The 18041-nt window shown below is 42.3% G+C and overlaps 1 protein-coding gene across 6 annotated transcripts in view; it reads left to right on the forward strand.

Annotated features, from left to right (window-relative positions):
* The window catches only part of CADM2 (cell adhesion molecule 2), a 1033208-nt gene that overhangs the window by 874821 nt on the left and 140346 nt on the right, over positions 1–18041 (forward strand). For all 6 annotated transcript variants that reach the window (XM_073304095.1, XM_073304130.1, XM_073304112.1 and 3 more), the window contains one exon: positions 367–537. In XM_073304095.1, coding sequence (XP_073160196.1) covers positions 367–537 — 171 coding nt within the window. The remainder of the gene's footprint in view (positions 1–366; positions 538–18041) is intronic.

The following is an 18041-nucleotide window of genomic DNA, read 5'->3' on the forward strand; positions in this document are numbered from 1 at the left end:
ACTTAGTCCTGCCAGGAGTGCAGGGGACTGGACTAGATGACCTCTCGATATCTGATTCTATGATATATTATGTAATTTCTTCCTGCATAGCATCCTTACAGCTTTTCCTATCCATGCAAACAGTTAAAATTCTTGTCCAGGCTCTCAGCAGTTGATTTTGAAATTGCCAAATACACACATAGGAAAAACAATGGCAGTATTGGTTTTTATCAGACAAATAATGGAATGTCTGGCTATAAAGTGTTTGGGTTTTTTTTAAGCAACTAGGGGAAAAGTTTTAGAAATGGATTTGATATATACCAGAGCTGCCTCTTATTGCATTGTGCTCCCTGAAAATCATTAAGCTACATTTTTTTGTTCTTGCAGACGTCAAATATTTAAAAGAAGAGGATGCAAATCGCAGGACATTCACTGTTAGCAGCACACTGGATTTCCGAGCGGATCGGGGTGATGATGGTGCCGTTGTACGTTGCAGAGTAGACCATGAGTCCTTAAACGCCACACCTCAGATAGCAATGCAGGTTCTAGAAATACACTGTAAGTAATATCGATAATCTATCTATATGTCTATCCCTATCCACACATGCTTACAGTCTCTGGTTTTGAGAGAAGGTGTACTGTCACTAGACATTTAATAGACATGAAATAAAACTTAAATCATTAATGAGTTCAAATACATACAAATCCCTCTCTTCTAGCCCAATCCTGCAATTCTCCTAGCAAGTCAATGAGAGGTTTCCCATAGTAAGGACTGTGAGATTGAGTCTTTAGTCTGTTTGGCGGAGGAGAGAGGATAAGTGTGTTGGGGGTTTTAAGTCTCACTGGTTTTCTCAGGTAGGTTTTCAACACCAAGACCACAGGTTTATATAGTAGTCACTATTTTGCTTGACAATACCATAGAAATGCAAGCTGATGTTAGCAGTAGAGATTAAATCATCAACTTTGTGCCCTCCTAACACAGTTTTGTGTGGTGATCTTCATGTTGGAGCCTAAGAGAGAAGAACCGTATTCATTATTCTTAGGGCTTGTCAATCATGGGGATGTTACAGCGATATAAGTTTAGTTTGTTCTCATTAAAGTGCCTTGCGTGCACACACAATGTTTTAAAAAAAATTGAATTATTTGGCACCTTAGGTAGAAGTGATGAATCCTATCTGGAGTAGAAGTAACTCTTCTTTGCAGTGAGTTCGTGAGCTTTACGGGTTATTTGAATGCGTTTCTAATCACTCTGCTTCTAGCATTCCTCTCCATGCTATCCCACACTGTATTGCTTCACACCTAGCTCAGCCTGCCTGTGTACCTGTGTGCCCTCCACTGCTCTAGAGCAGGGTGGCCAACCTGTGGATCCGGAGCCACAGGCGTTCTTCAGACGTTAATATGCGGCTCCGTGTACAGGCACCGACTCCGGGGATGGAGCTACAGGTGCCAACTTTCCAATGTGCTGGGGGTGCTCACTGCTCAACCTCTGGCTCTGCCCCCACTCCACCCCTTCTCACCCCCTCCCCTGAGCCTGCTGTGCCCTCGCTCCCTCCCCCCCACCTCCCCAAGCCTCCTGCATGCCATGAAACAGCTGATCAGGAGGTGCGGGGAGAGAGAGGGAGGTGCTGATCGGCGGGGCTGTTAGCGGGTGGGAGGCGCTGTGGGGGGGCGAGGAGCTGATGGGGGGCTGCTGACGTATTACTGTGGCTCTTTGGTACGTTGGTAAATTCTGGCTCCTTCTCAGGCTCAGGTTGGCCACCCCTGCTCTAGAGTCATCTCGACCGAATATTCTCTCTCTAATTAAATGCTGGCACGAAGCCAGGTGTGTCCCTTTTTAATATCAGGTAGTGGTGAGTTCACACACACAGAGTCACATAGTTATTATAACACTGTGCTTGCTTGTGGATGCCTGCAGATCTCCAGGCCCATCTGGAAAATAGTCTCTGGAATGCAGACATCTGCAAGATACTGTCCACGAAAATGGAGGTGAGGAGGCACTCCTAGAGCTGGTCCCAGTGCCAGACCAGATCAAAGCAAAGGAACCCACACCATGGGCACCTGGACTGCATATTTGCAGGTGATGCCATGTGCATTTGCTGTGCATGAGAGCTCTACCAGAAACCATCCAGATAATGCTGCAGACAGGAGCTCTGCCAGTAAGTAGAGTATGCTGTATTACTATAAAACTATGTAGGAGTTAAAAGTTGGCTTTTCTGTGTATTGGCAGCCTTCTCAGGGTTGCTCATACTTGTAGTTTCCATTCCACTCCTGCACCAGCTGGGAGTATGTCATCCTGGCCGATAGCAGCTCTGCATGTGTTCCTGGTTTGCCAATTGCCTTTTTAAGCAAGACCCTTTTAGGTCTGGAACACGTTTTCTTACAAAGCCCATGCACAGCATCCCTACCTAGCCCTGTCCTGTAAACTCTGGACACCACACCAGACTAGGACCTACCTTTCAGTCAACCAAATTGCAGGCACTTCCCACACCAGCCAGCCTCTTCAGAATGGAAAGGAACAGTGTCAAGCACCCCACCAACAGGAATTTGTGAGCAACACTCTGGACATAAAAAAGTTCCATTGGTCTTGAGTTTGCATTACATTCTTTAACTCTGTAATTCAAGTAATGTTATTTGTTACCTATGTTGTTTGTTAACTTAATACAAAAGATTTGGTACAACTTGGCTGAGAAAATTCACTGAGGAGTAGCTCTCCCTTTAACATCAACACCAACCCCCAGTATCACCCCCTAGTAAAATCAATACACAAGTATATATCAGTCACTTCTTTGATATACAGTATGTTCATTATCCAAAAAGAAAAAGAGTACTTGTGGCACCTTAGAGACTAACCCATTTATTTGAGCATAAGCTTTCGTGAGCTTCATCGGATGCATCCAATGAAGTGAGCTGTAGCTCACGAAAGCTTATGCTCAAATAAATGGGTTAGTCTCTAAGGTGCCACAAGTCCTCCTTTTCTTTTTGCGAATACAGACTAACACGGCTGTTACTCTGAAACCTGTCATTATCCAAAACTACCTCCTGACCTCGACGTAGGAGCACAGTGAATCCCTGACCCTATTTCCCATGCCACTTGAGGCATTTTTCTGAGATAACTAGTTATTGACTGGGAGCAGTAAGAGATGGACAGCTTCTGGGTCGTGATGGCCACACTCTTCTCCACGCTGAGAGGAGCCCTCATGTTGGTGTTCTATCATTGTAGCTTTAGGGTGAACTCTGCATAGATCTCTAGGAAAGTAGCTTTCTCCTGGTCATCCCAGTTCTGCATTCCTATCCTGTCCCACCAGATGCTGCTAGCTGGCTGAGCCCAGAAGTGGCACTCTACTAAATAAAGGTGTTCCAGATAAATGCCCTGAAGAAGTAACTGCTCGATTTCATCATCCTGCTCCTCCTCCACCTGTAGCTGCATCATCACGGTACCCACAGGCCTCCATGGTGGCCAGTTTAAGCCTCCCAGCTGCTCAATTGCCAATTCATGTGCATCATCCTGTTCATATGAATAACTGTCATGATCACAGAGCTTAGCAGTGTGTCCTTCATGATCCCTGACAAAATACAGATGAATGATGGGCTTCCAGAGGTAGAATCATGGGAGTTTATTAGTTTGACTCCAAGTCCCAGAATCCTAGTAGGGTCCACAGGCACCTCACAATGCCCCACAAGAAAAAATTCAGAATGCATAGAGCTGTGCAGCACACCACTGCACCATAAGATATCTGCCCAGAATGCTACATAGTTAATTTGAAGAAGTATATAGCTGTGTGGACATAACAATTAAAAAGGAAAATACCTTAAACTGGCATAACAAAGTGGTGTGGACATACCTTAGTTCAACATAGTTAATTCAGAGTGCTTAAAGTGAACAAACGGCTCTGCTTCAACATCCTCTTGAAGATGTGCCCTTGCATTGTAAACTCCTTCAATTATAAATTGTTGGTGAAAGGATTGACTTTTTGTACCTCACACAGCACCATCAGTACTTAGAAATAAATAATTATGATAAATATTTTTGGCCATTACTTTCCTCTTTTCTGAGCTTTTCCACTCTATAATTATGCTTGAAATTAACACTCTGCTTGTTGCAAATGTGTAACTCTTCAGAGTGGCTAAATAGATGCAACTTCATCCAGGTAAAGAGCAGGAGAAAGAGAAGATGTTTTACTAACTGATGACAGAGTTTTATTGGTAACTTGTGGAATGATGGCGTGAAATGAAATCTGCTCTGGAAGATGGGGCTATGTAAAACAGAATCTCTAAATGAATACACAGAAAGATTTAGTAAAGAAGACTCTACAAGCCCACACATCAGCTTTATTCAGCAATTTCGTTAGACAACAACTTTCCCAAACTAAAACCAATATTAACCTTTAATAGCATTGATATCAATATATATTTTACATTTTTTCCTCCCAAAATCTTATAATTTATTACTGTGATGGGGTAAACCAGCTCAGCTAAAACCAAACCAGCCAGAATCATGACTCACTACTTGACATGAACCTGACACTTGAGGTTCAAAGCATTCAGTTAACTCTTTCAGAAATACTATTTTTGAGCACTTCTGCTCTCTTTGTTATGGCCGGGTGCAGAAGTGAAGAACTACAGGATTGCATGTTCTTGTGTTGTTATAGCCTGACCAAAAGCAGGATATCTTCAGACACAGAATATGGTTAGCACTTGAAAACTGGGGATAGAGAGAGTGTGTCTGTTTTCATGAGGTTCCCAGGCCTATTTTGCAGATATTAAGAAACAGATACAAACGTTAAGAAAATTTAGATAAAGTTTGGGTAAACATCCAGAATTTTGGATGATTATCTGAACCAACCCCTCCAATCTGTTGAGATTTACCCATCACTAATGTATATCCTCTCTCACTTGAGTCTAATCCATCCATATGTCATGCTCTGTTTCCTGCAGGACAGTCTTACTGCCGTTGTCTTGCTAAAGGGTTTGGCTGTAATCTAGTTCATGCTTGCCCAATGGGGATTAGTGGTGGCATGACATTCTTGCCAAGTCTATTTTTCACTGACCCTTACAGTCAACAATAAACCTAGAATAGAATAATATTCTCTGTGGCATTGTGTGGAAGTTTGTTGTTAGACTAGCTGCCACAGACTATTAGGTTTATATATATATAAACCAAACTAAGTCTCAGAGAAACATTTAGTTTTATTACTTACTTTTGTGCTCACACTTCTTCTTCTGTTCTGTCACAGATACAGTACTGCCACTATAAAAGTTTGGTGCGGCAGTGATTCACTCTATTGTACCGTGTACCTGCAAGCCCTTGCTTGCACTCCTGGCAGCAGCCCATTTTGATTCTCTCCACCAAGGCACAAATCCCAAGAGGCTTCATTTGAAGCTTTAAAATGAAATCAAACCTGTTTGAACTTTTTTCTAGTCTTTAGGAAATGCCTGTATTGATTTTGAATAATAAAAAAATGAACTGTAGAGACAACAGATATGCAAATTACAAGTGATGCACTTGAACAACGATGTAAAAACCAGTTTAGTGCAGTGTGTGTCTGTCTATCTACACACACACACACACCAGGTAGCTATGTCACAAAGGAAAACATACACAACGGTTGTTAGCACTACTGTTCTAACTAGTTTATGCCTCTCTGGAAATAATATGAGGCCAGATTCTCAGGTGGTATAAATCAGAGCAGCGCCACTGAAATCCATAGAGCTGCACTGGTTTACACCAGCCGAGGATCTGGCCCATTATTTTTACTTGTCTGATTATTTTGTGGTTTTGGTGGAACACGATATCTTGGTTAATTGTTCATTTCCACCAGAAATAAATTACCTGCTTAAGAGAAGGCATCTTATGGAAAACAAAAGGAAAGAAAACAATTATGCATAGCTGAAGGTTAGAGCTTTCTACCTCTGAAAAAATAACTAAGCTGCATACACCAAACCAAATGAGATTAATGTTAATGGAAAAATGTGAACTAATTAGGAGTGGATTTTAAGCATTTTAGATGACCAGTCGGTGATACCACCTCCATCATGGGTTTATTGTTTTTGTAGTTCAGAGTCTGAGAAACTGAATTCTACCTTGCAAAAAGTGATATTTTCACATTTGTTTATTTATGCCAGGTATGTCTAAAAAACTGTAAAAATAAAAATGTGACTGCCAAGATCCTGCTTTTATTTATATATATATATATACACACACACACACACACACACACACACACACACACACATATATTTATTAATCACCTATTCATATTGAAATTTGAATGAGAATTTGTTATATTTACCTCAGTTATTATGTAAACACTGTTAATAAGCAAAATTATCTTGTTTAAGCTTTTCAGATTAATGAACTATTGAAACAAATGAAACATGGAAGATACTTAGAGTAAGCAGTAAAGAATAATATCTGTGAACGTGAAAGTTCAGTGCCCTAATTTGCATGTTTAAATGAGATCAATTAGGTTAATGATGGATGAAAATAAGAAATCCATGATTTAAATGTAAAATAATTCAAAAACTTGTGGGTTCGTTAGATGCCAAACTTTCATCTTTCAAAGGGGCTATCTGGATCAAAGGGTTAATGTACAACCCTAACCTTTACCATCTGGAGGCTTATACTCAAATATGGTTTACAAGTGTAATATAATACAATATAATTTATTTTTCTCTAACATCTTTTGTGCACAAATGTCACAAAATGGTTCATAGATTATTACATTCTGCACAGAAATACAAATAATGGTTGTGGTCAAAGTTTTCAATGCAGATGTCATCTGTACTTATGACAGGGTCAGATAAGACAAGGCAAGTTTGGGGGAGAGTGACTGAAAATACTGAAACTGGCAGGCTCAGGGAGAAATATTAATTGTTTTTAGAAGAATGAGTTAATTGACATAGGCACAGAGACACCGTTTGTCTTGGGATGGGATCTTAAAAGAGTGAGTCACTCAGGCAATTGAAGGATGTTCTATCTAGATGAGCAGAGGAAGGATCAATTGTGGAATGATGTGGGGGAGGAGGGGAAATAGAAAGAAAGTCTCATTTTTGAGGACTAAACCATCAATCACCTACTATATATTGTCAAAAGTCTGTCTGATCCTAGGCTCAGCTCACTTACTGCAATACCCAGAAGGTTAGAATAAGGGAATCAAATATTCTCACCCACTGTAATGTATGTTCTCTAAGATGAGCAAAATGGTCCCATATGTGACAGACTGGCACAGGCCTTTCCCTCACACCAGAACAGAACATTCAGCCCATCTGCGGTGAAACCTGTGTCCACTGGAGAACATAAGAACAGCCATACTGGGTCAGACCAATGGTCCATCTAGCCCAGTATCGTGTCTTCTGGCAGTGGCCAGTTTCAGATGCCGCCGAAGGAATGAACAGAATAGGGAAATTATTGAGTGAGCCATTCCCCACCTTCCAGTCCCAGCTTCTGGCAGTCAGAGGTTTAGGGAAACCCAGAGAATGGGGTTGCATCCCTGACCATCTTGACTAATAGCCATGGATGAACCTATCCTTCATGAACATGGTTGACTGCGTGTTGTGTGAAGAAATACTTCCTTATGTTTGTTTTAAATCTGCCACCTGTTAATTCCATCAGGTGATTCCCTGCTTCTTATGTTTTATGCGAAGGGGTAAATAATGCTTTCTTATTCACTTTCTCCAAACCAGTCATGATTTTATAGACCTCTATCATATCCCCCCTTCGTCATCTCTTTTCTAAACTGAAAAGCCCCAGTCTTTTCAATCTCTCCTCATAGGAAGCTGTTCCATTCCCTAATCATTTTTGTTGCCCTTCTCTGCATCTTTTCTGATTCTAATGTATCTTTTTTGAAATGCACCCCAGGGCACCCCAAGATGATTAATTGCAACGATAATTGGGTCTATTATAGAGGAATGGCAGGGGGATCCATGCCTGCTCTGAAGGAGCAATTTTAAGACCTGTCCTCTGTGATGTCATCTCTGAAAGTCATAACAAGCATGTAGCCAAGATAGAGAAGGTAGGGTTAAGCATCCATATAATAGGTAAATGGTCATCCCAGTGATGAGGAATCAATACCTTAGAGAGAGACAATGTCTACATTACAAGCTAGGGGTATGATTCCCCTGCTCATGTACACATACTCACGACAGCTCTCATGGAAATCTGAAACCACTGGGTACATACATGGCACAACTAACTTGTGCCTCTACTGCTGTTACCCGTGTTACTGTGGCTATGCTGCTAATTATGCTCATGCTAGATCAAGGAGAGCTAGAGTGTGTGTCCACACAAGCAGAGGAATCACACCCCTAACTCATAGTGTAGAATAGTGGTTCTCAAAGCTGGTCCGCTGCTTGTTCAGGGAAAGCCCCTGGCGGGCCGAGCCGGGCCAGTTTGTTACCTGCCGCGTCTGCAGGTTCAGCTGATCATGGGACGACTGGAAAAAGGCTAATGTAGTGCCCATCTTTAAAAGAGGATCCTGGGAACTACAGGCTAGTCAGCCTCACCTCAGTCTCTGGAAAAATCATGGAGCAAGTCCTCAAGGAATCAATTCTGAAGCACTTAGAGGAGAGGAAAGTGATCAGGAACAGTCAGCATGGATTCACCAAGGGCAAGTCATGCCTGACTAATTTAATTGCCTTCTATGACGAGATAACTGGCTCTGTGGATGAGGGGAAAGCAGGGGACATGTTGTTCCTTGACTTTAGCAAAGCTTTTGACGTGGTCTCCCACAGTATTCTTGTCAGCAAGTTAAAGTAGTATGGGCTGGATGAATGGACTCTAATGTGGATAGAAAGTTGGCTAGATTTTCGGGCTCAATGGGTAGTGATCAATGGCTCCATGTCTAGTTGGCAGCTGGGATCAAGTGGAGTGCCCCAAGGGTAGGTCCTCTGGCCAGTTTTGTTCAATATCTTCATAAATGATCTGGAGGATGGTGTGGATTGCATCTCAGCAAGTTTGCAGATGACACTAAACTGGGAGGAGAGGTAGATACACTGGAGGGTAGGGATAGGATACAGAGGGACCTAGACAAATTAGAGGATTGGGCCAAAAGAAATCTGATGAGGTTCAACAAGAACAAGTGCAGAGTCCAGCACTTAGGACGGAAGAATCCCATGCACCGCTACAGACTAGGGACCGAATGGCAAGGCAGCAGTTCTGCAGAAAAGGACCTAGAGGTTACAGTGGACGAGAAGCCCGGATATGAGTCAACAGTGTGCCCTTGTTGCCAAGAAGGCCAATGGCGTTTTGGGCTGAATAAGTAGGGGCATTGCCAGCAGATCGAGGGACATGATTGTTCCCCTCTATTCGACATTGGTGAGAGAAGAATGAGGGGGGATTTGATAACTGCTTTCAACTACCTGAAAGAGGGTTCCAAAGAGGATGGATCTAGACTGTTCTCAGTGGTAGCAGATGACAGAACAAGGAGTAATGGTCTCAAGTTGCAGTGGGGGAGGTTTAGGTTGTATATTAGGAAAAACTTTTTCACAAGGAGGGTGGTGAAACACTGGAATGTGTTACCTAGGGAGGTGGTGGAATCTCCTTCCTCAGAAGTTTTTAAGATCAGGCTTGACAAAGCCCTGGCTGGGATGATTTAGTTGGGGATTGGTCCTGCTTTGAGCAGGGGGTTGGACTAAATGACCTCCTGAGGTCCCTTCCAACCCTGATATTCTGTGATTCTATGATTCTATGGCTCCCACTGGCCGTGGTTCGATGCGCCAGGCCAATGGGGGCTGCAGGAAGGGTGACCAGCACATTCCTCAGCCAGCACCACTTTCTGCAGCCTCCATTGGCCTGGAGAGGCGAACCGCAGCCAGTGGGAGCCGTGATCGGCCAAACCTGCGGATGCAGCAGGTAAACAAACCGGCTCAGCCCACCTGGGGCTTTCCCTGAAGAAGCGGTGGACCGGCTTTGAGAACCACTGTAGAAGACAAATAAGAATCAGGCCATCTTAGTCACCTGAAGAAATATTATAATTCTTGCTGATTTTTTTTCATTTTATTTTTTAGTGCTCATATGTTTGCTATGGACTTCAGAGAGTCAAGTAAAACCATGGGATCTGATTTTCAAGTGCTGAGCATTATCAGCTATTACTAACTTCCACCAGAGTTTTGGGTGCTCTGCACTTCAAAAAATCAGGCCCACGAATCCTGCCCCAAAGACCTAAAGTCAGACCTGACAGAACAGCAGTGTGCCATAAACAAACACAACAACAACAAAAAAAGATGGGTGAGAAAAGAAGAGGGAAAAGGATTATGTTAAAATGTCCTGTGCTGACTCTGAAAAATATGTGCATATCTTCATGGTTCTTGAGAAATTAGGAGTTCTTTTTTTTTAATTGTTGTTTTGCCATATCACCTATGAAAAGTTAGTTCAAGTGAGATAAAGGAAAAATATAATTGAAATGGAGGGAGCACAGTTTGGGGCAGCAAAGATGATAAATGAAGTGAAGAGGTTTTACATATAAAGAGAGATTGGCAAAATTGGTGTTGTATAGATTTATATTTATATAGTACCATTGCTGTGTGTGATGCTTCACAGATAATTAAAACACAAGGCCCGCAACCGTGCAAATACTTATACATGTGAATGACTTTACTCACGCAAGTAGTCCAATTGGGACTACTCAAGTACATAAAGTAACTCGTGCATAGGTATGTAGAGAGAGCCTTTGCCATGCCCACATTTAAGTCATGTAATCAAAGTTAAACTCAGTGTTGAAGTGTCTGCAATATTAAAGACTGGCATAGGAAGAGACAACAATGGACTGCAGCGGAGGTGAATGAGGGAAGAATAACGTTTTTACAAAATCAGATGATGAGACTGCTTTGATTGTGTAGCAGGCACCACGTAGTTTCTGCAGTGTTTATTTTCGTTCATTTTAAAATGTTGTGTTAGAATCTGAAGAAGAGGGTAGTAAAGAGGTGGTTGGAAATAGAGGTATTGTACGGAACTAAAATTTTAAGAGGTTTTATTTTTCGGTGATAATGGGGAATAGGTGTGGCAGAATGGACAGCTGAGATGCTGAGTTAAGTGCTTTTAATATTTTTAACCAAATACCATGACTACTGAGTGTGGAATTTAGTAAGTTAAAGGAGTATCTGTCAATGTTGTACTCTAGTGTAGGCAGTCATGCATTTTGTGTGTCAGGAGGGAAGTTTTCATTGATCATGGTTTGTTTTTCCTCTATATTGTTTAAAGGCTTGCTGCTGTTTTGCATGCATGGGACTGCTTTTATGCTTTTATGGCATAAAAAGGGGGGGGTTGTTTATTTTTGGCGGTTTTGCTTTTTTAGTTTACATTTTTAAAAAAGTTTGGAAAATCTATGTTCGAGATGGCAGAATTGTCATTAAACAGTTCTTGACAAGGAGGGCGTAGATACTGCTCATCTGGTCCCAGTTAGCTATTTCAAATAATTTTAAAAGCGATATAGAAGGAAGACAGAGGAGGCATAATAATGCCACTAAGTATTCACTTTCATTAAAACTAAATTTTCATAAAATTACTTTAAAATTAAACTGTATAACAGTCTTCTTTCTCCTCAGTATGTGAACAGCTATGCTAAAATGAAATGCTATTGCCATGATACAGCTATTTGATCTAGATTGCCTCCCCCACAAAAATTAATAACATACATTTTCAGGCACAAAATATTGAATTTTCATCTTGTCTACTAAAGCAATGAGTCATTCAGTATATTCTGAAGCAGAGCATCAGACATAGTGTATCTCCCAGGATAATTTGATGAAGTTTGCCAATTGTAAAATTGCTTTGCATGTACTCTGTTGTGCTGAATTGGCACTGTCAGAAGCAGTGCTACTTGTCATTTACAAAGGAAGCCCAGTTTCAGGGAGTGCTGACTCATGGCTGTAGGATACCAACAGCTGGTAAATTTAATCTATTAAAAAGTGATGAGCACTTCCACAAAGGTGATTGGAATACACCCCACTCATTCTTTCGATCTCAATTGGGAGATCCGTTCTGCTGTTGATTTTGTACATACCACAGTGATTTGTCCCTGGAATTTATTTAAGTAGCCTGTTCTTCAGAATATAATTACCTGGACTATTTAGAAATATGGATAAGTTTGTATAGAAGTACAACATTTCATAAAGTTTTTGTGATTGCCTCTAGCAGGAGAGACCATCAAGATCTGAAGTTAATAATGTATGTTTGATCTCTCAAAAAAATCTTTTAAATTTATCCCAGGTCTTCTGCTATGCTAATTGATCAATAAAACAGCTGAATCATTGTCTTCAAAGGTAGTTGCTTATTTCTTCTTCCTGCCTGGAAATTATGTTCCATGAGAGGAACCAACAGAAGAATAGAATAGGGGCACCATAAAAAAAGTAGATGACGGTGATGAAAATAAATATCACAGACTTTTTTTTTTTAACAGACAAAATTAGGTAGAAAGATAAATGCATTCGTCTCTCAGGAAAAACATTTATCACTAAACTGTTATCTTTTTATAACCTTTTTAAAAATGATGGCATCTGGGTTTGTTATTCACTGATACAATAAATAATAAAAAAACCTGAGCATTTCATTAAAGCTTTTCAATATTCAGGAGTTTTTAAATCATAAAGTAAAACCATCAAGTAAATACATATTGTTTGTAGATTATCATTCAAATAAACCTGTTACAAGAAAAATGCAGTATGAAGTGCATTACATCACACTAATATAAACACTGATACACAGAAGATAACTGTTGATAGAATACACAAAAATTAAACAGGGATATAAACAGATTAGAAAATGAGTTGAGCAGGACTTGATTAAAGCATACGTGCTATAAACCTGTGCCGAGAGCCCCAGGTTCTGGAGTCATGATAACGTTGCAATTTCAGCTTAATTTTTTAAAAAGTATGTTTCCAGCCCTCCTGGTTTCTAAGAAAAGCTTAAAAGTGTAACTGATGCAGTGAAGGCTGAGTCTGCAGATAGACTGAACAAGAGCCCTGAGATGGGGAGTGCCTCATTCATTTCTCTGGGGGTGTTAACTCAAAGATGCGCTGCTCTGGTGGCCCTCACCAACATTTCCACAACGGGGTGTGGTGAGAGGAGAAACATAAAGTGGGCTCAGACAATCCACCAAAGCAGATATGCCCCAGATTTTGGGATAGGTACTGGGGAGCCTCTTGCTGCTTGTGAGGAAAATGGGATTCCTGCTGCAACTCATGGAGGAGAGAAAGGAGCCCAAGGCCACTGTCCCTGCCTCAATGGGAGAGGAGGGAATGGTTACCATCCCCACTGCAAATGGAGCAAAGGGCCATGGCAAAGAGAGGGATCGCAGGGGGCGCTGATGTCCGGCTGTGCTTAGAGTGCTGGGTTGTCTTATTCTGACTCTAGAGCTGAGGTCAATGTTTTCTTACAATGGCAGTGTTGACTCCTAATCCTGCCATTGGATCTGCGCATCCTTGCATCCATGAGGCCATTGGGATTTCGTACAAGCAAGTCTGCTCACATGGATCCAATTGCAAAATTGTTTGGTTACATAGATCATTGAGTTTAATTAATCAGAAGTACCATTAAGCATTATTAACCATTACATAGAGAAGAAATGAGGTACAAGTCAATGAGGGCAAATAAATACAACACTCCAAATACACAGTATGAGATATGGCCTTGGTGGGGGGAAAAGAAAAGGAAAAAAATTGAGAGGGAGGTAAAAAATATAATGGGAAGATTTTATAAAATACTACCGAGTTCTGAAGTGACTGGCATCCTCATCTCTCAATGAACTCAATGGCCGATTTGTTCTTCCCACTTTGCACTTGTGTAATTCCTGTTAGTTTACATGCACACACCAAGTTTGAGAGACAATATAGCCCTGATTTTGTCCAACTCAAAACCTTACTGCAGATGGAGATATCTTCAATATAGAACAAACTGCTGACGTACAATCATGGACACAGCACACTAACCTCAGAATCAAAGTATGTCAGCATGGGTCTGGGATCAAATTATGTTACTAGATTGTTTTAAAGTATGTAAGAGATCAAGAGGAAACGGAATGCATTTACCCTGCTTTTGAAATATTTAGGTTTTCTCTGTATATGGCTGCATGGAGACCAATCTCATGTTTTTTATGTCTGATTTCTTCTTAAATTGTGTATAAATGAACCAGGTTTTTAATAGCAAGAGACAAATCTGCAAAGGTTGTTTTGTGTTTCCCGGTAGGTTGTTTTGGTTGAAAGTTCAGGTTGGTTCGTATTTTGCTGGAGCTGTAGTTCCCTACTTTAGTTCTTGTATATTCACCAAAAGTAACTCTTTTAGTACTGTCTAATTTTCCAAGCCTGTATATTCAGAGAGAGAGAACATCTCTGGACTTAGGCAGTGGAAGCATATTGATATGCATCCTTCATAAAAAGCAAGCTCACTAATGGAGTGTCCTTTCTTAACCACCTGAGGGATCGTAAAAAAAAAAAAAAAAACTGATAAAGAGATTTCTCCATCTCTATAATCCTCACCAATTTGTTCATTGAGCGCCATTAATTATTGATATTTAGATAACACCAGCAGATATGACGTCTTCCTACCCAACTCATTCAGTAGCTCAAAGAGGCAGCCTGGTCCTTTGGGGTGGGCACTGCACTGGGAGTTAGGAGACCTGAGATCTCTTCTTGACTCTGTCGCTCTCTTGCTTAGTGACCTCTACATGTCATTTGACCTTTGTTTTTCCATCTGTAAAATGTGGTTGACAATATTCACCCACCTTCATAATGTGCTTTGAGATCTACGGCTGAAAAGGGTTAAATATGATTTTAATTACGCTATGGGGCATTGTAGCGGGGTGAGCATCCACTCCAGCCCTGCAGGGAAAGGGGCTGGGGAAGGAAGTAAAACCCTGGCTGATTGGGGGAAGTGGCAGCAGCTGGAGGCCGTGCCCCAATCAGGGCCCAGCTGGCTCTATAAAGGCTTTGAGCCAGCTGTTCCAGTAGAGTCTCCCTCTGTCTGTAGAGGGAGAAGGGCCTGGCTGCAAGGTGCCGAGTAGGACACATAGATTGGAGCAGGGCTGGGGAAGGGCCAGAAAAGCTGGGAGCTCTGGCCCAGAAAGCCCCAGGCTGCAGGTCTGGGAAGGCCTATTAGGTACGGGAGTTGCAGGGGCAGGCAGAGGCAGAAGGTCCAGATCCCCTTGCCTGTGATGAGTGGCTTATACTACAGTCTGCCCCGGGAGCGGGGGGCTAGTTGGTGACTGGCAGTAGCCTAAGACTGAGGTGAGGTGGGGATAGTGGGTGGGGGTTTCCCTAGGAGGGGGAGACCCACAACTGTGGGGGTGCTGCCCCCTGGGGAACTGGGGTCTGGGAGGGACATGGTGGACCAGGGGCGGTGAGACACCGGCCTGAAGGAGGCACTCTGGAGGCTGGACGCTAATTCCCTGAGACGACCAGCAGGAGGTGCTGCTGGGTGAGTCTGCACCCCGTGACAGGCATATACTAAAACTTATATTAGGTGACAAGGCTAGGGATGCAGGTAGAAAATATCTTAACATAAGTCCATATTCATGTTTAGTGAAAGCAAAGCCAATTTCTCTCTGATTTCTATGCAAGCCAGCACATAATTTATTTTATTAATGATTTGTGTACCAAGAGGAGCATGATAGGCACTTTGCGTACTGATATGAAAATAAGTTTCTTGCCCTGAACATCTTGCAACCTAAAACAGTAACATACAGATTCATAATGGGGGTTAAGTATAAGCAAAAGAAAAGCAATTGACTTTTTACAGAAGTCTTGTTAGTTCCATGAGTCCATTCTATTGGGAGTAGGGTTTATGGTCTTTTTGAAAGACATACATTTTAAAGAAAGACTTGAACAGAGGAGGGCTGAGGCATGGTGGACTGGATTAGATTATATTCTATGGCAGTGGTCCCCAACACGGTGCCCGTGGGCGCCATGATGCCTGCTGCGGCATTTATGTGCACCCACCTCTTGACAAGGGAGCGCTTCCACTGGACAATCCGTCACCGAGAAGCACAGCCACCAGACAACCAGCCGCCAAAATGCCACCCAGAAGCGGCAATGCCAAGAAGCGTCACCGCCGAAATGCTTCTGCTGCTCGGTAGCATTTCGGTGGCTGGTTGTCCGGCGCCCGCCACGCTCTTCTGGGAACATGAATATGCTATTGCAACAGAAAGGTTGGGGACCACTGTTCTATGGTAAATGATAAAGTGCAAACATAAATCCCTTATCTGTTCTCCAGGAATAGATACTCATTGCCAGTTTGGAAAGAGGTTATAAAACTGGTAAAATACTGAATGCCAGTATTCTAGTTGCCTTTCGCAATTTTAAAAGTTGTTTCTAGCTATTAAACACTGAAAATCTGACCATTTGTAGGAAATGAAGAGGACATGTCCTATTCCAAATATTTCAGCTATTAGAAAGGATTATAAAAACATTTCAGTAAAATCAAGGTTTGTTACTTAAGGCCTGAGAAGGGAGACCGCAGAAGTATATCTAAATATCTTCAGAACTTTCAGAATTGCATATAAAATATTAAGAACATCGGCTTCCGTGAATGTATCTGATTGTAGTGGGGTGGTCACCTGCCCCCGCCCTGACAGGGTTAAAGCCCAAGCAGGATAGTGTCTGCTTACTTCTCCTCCTCAAGTCTTTTTGTGGCCCACTTGAGGGCCAATGAGAACTGAGTTCATTGGGATCCTTGGACTGATGGCAGTTCCCAGTCCTTTGCTTGCTGGACACTGGAGCTAAACTGCATTCTTTGTGTACAATTCCTCAACCTACTAGTTAACTGAATAAATGAGTGCCCAGCCCATCTGATTCCTAGAACACGAACCATTAAAAAGAGGCAAGGACTAACCAGTTTTTAGAAGAAACTAACACTTTAGGAAGGGAAAAGGTATGGCTGAATTAAAAGTAGTCCAGATAGGAATAGAGAAAAGAAATGACATGGGAATCAAGATAACATATATACCAATACATAAACTAACTATCTGTAATATCAGATACCCCCACCCTCAAACAAACATATCCCCCCTAAGGTAATCAGAACCTCATAAACAGACTGTAATGGTAAAGGGAGTTCAATCCCAGCCACAGATGCCAGGTGGCTGGTGTGTATACACCGTGCTGAAGCTCTTTACAAATGATCAATTGAAGGTAACTATGAAGTATAAATCCTGTAGGCCTGACCTGGTTACACTGATAGGTCGAATTTATAGAAGTCGGTTTTGTAGAAAGCATTTTTATACAGTCGATTGTGTGTGTCCCCCCCCCACACAAATGCTCTAAGTGCATGTAGTTGGCGGAGTGTGTCCACAGTACCGAGGCAACCGTCGACTTCCGGAGCATTGCACAGTTCCCGCAGTCTCCGCCGCCCATTTGAATTCTGGGTAGAAATATCAGTGCCTGATGGGGCTATTGTCGTGGGTGGTTCTGGGTACATATCGTCAGGCCCCCCTTCCCTCCCTCCTTCCATGAAAGCAAGGGCAGACAATTGTTTTGAGCCCTTTTTCTTGAGTTACCTGTGCAGACGCCATCCCACGGCAAGCATGGAGCCCGCTCAGGTAACCGTCACCCTATGTCTCCTGGGTGCTGGCAGACGTGGTACTGCGTTGCTACACATCAGCACTTTATTGCCTTTTGGCAGCAGACAGCGTAGTATGACTGGTAGCCATCGTCGACATAGTCCTGGGTGCTCTTTTAACCAACCTTGATGAGGTCAGGGGCGCCTGGGCAAACCTGGGAGTGACTCAGCCAGGTCATTTCCCTTTTAAGTTTTGTTTCATGGTGATTGAGTCCTACCGGCAGTGCACTGTCTTTTAATCAGCAGCCAGCAGAAGACGATGGCCAACAGTCATACTGTACTGTCTTCTGCCGAGCACCCAGGAGATGATGATGGCTCGCGGTCGAACTGCACAGTCTGCTGCCAGCAGGATATATCAAGACAGATGAAGTGGCTCAAAACAAGAAATAGACTAGATTTGTTTTGTACTCATTTTCTCCTCCCTCCCTCCGTGAAATCAACGGCCTGCTAAACCCAGTTTGAGTTCTATCCTTGAGGGGAGGGGACCTTTCAGTTTCTCGCAAAGCCACCCCCTTTG

Source organism: Lepidochelys kempii, chromosome 1 (assembly GCF_965140265.1).
Source record: "Lepidochelys kempii isolate rLepKem1 chromosome 1, rLepKem1.hap2, whole genome shotgun sequence".
Taxonomy (NCBI): Eukaryota; Metazoa; Chordata; order Testudines; family Cheloniidae; genus Lepidochelys; species Lepidochelys kempii.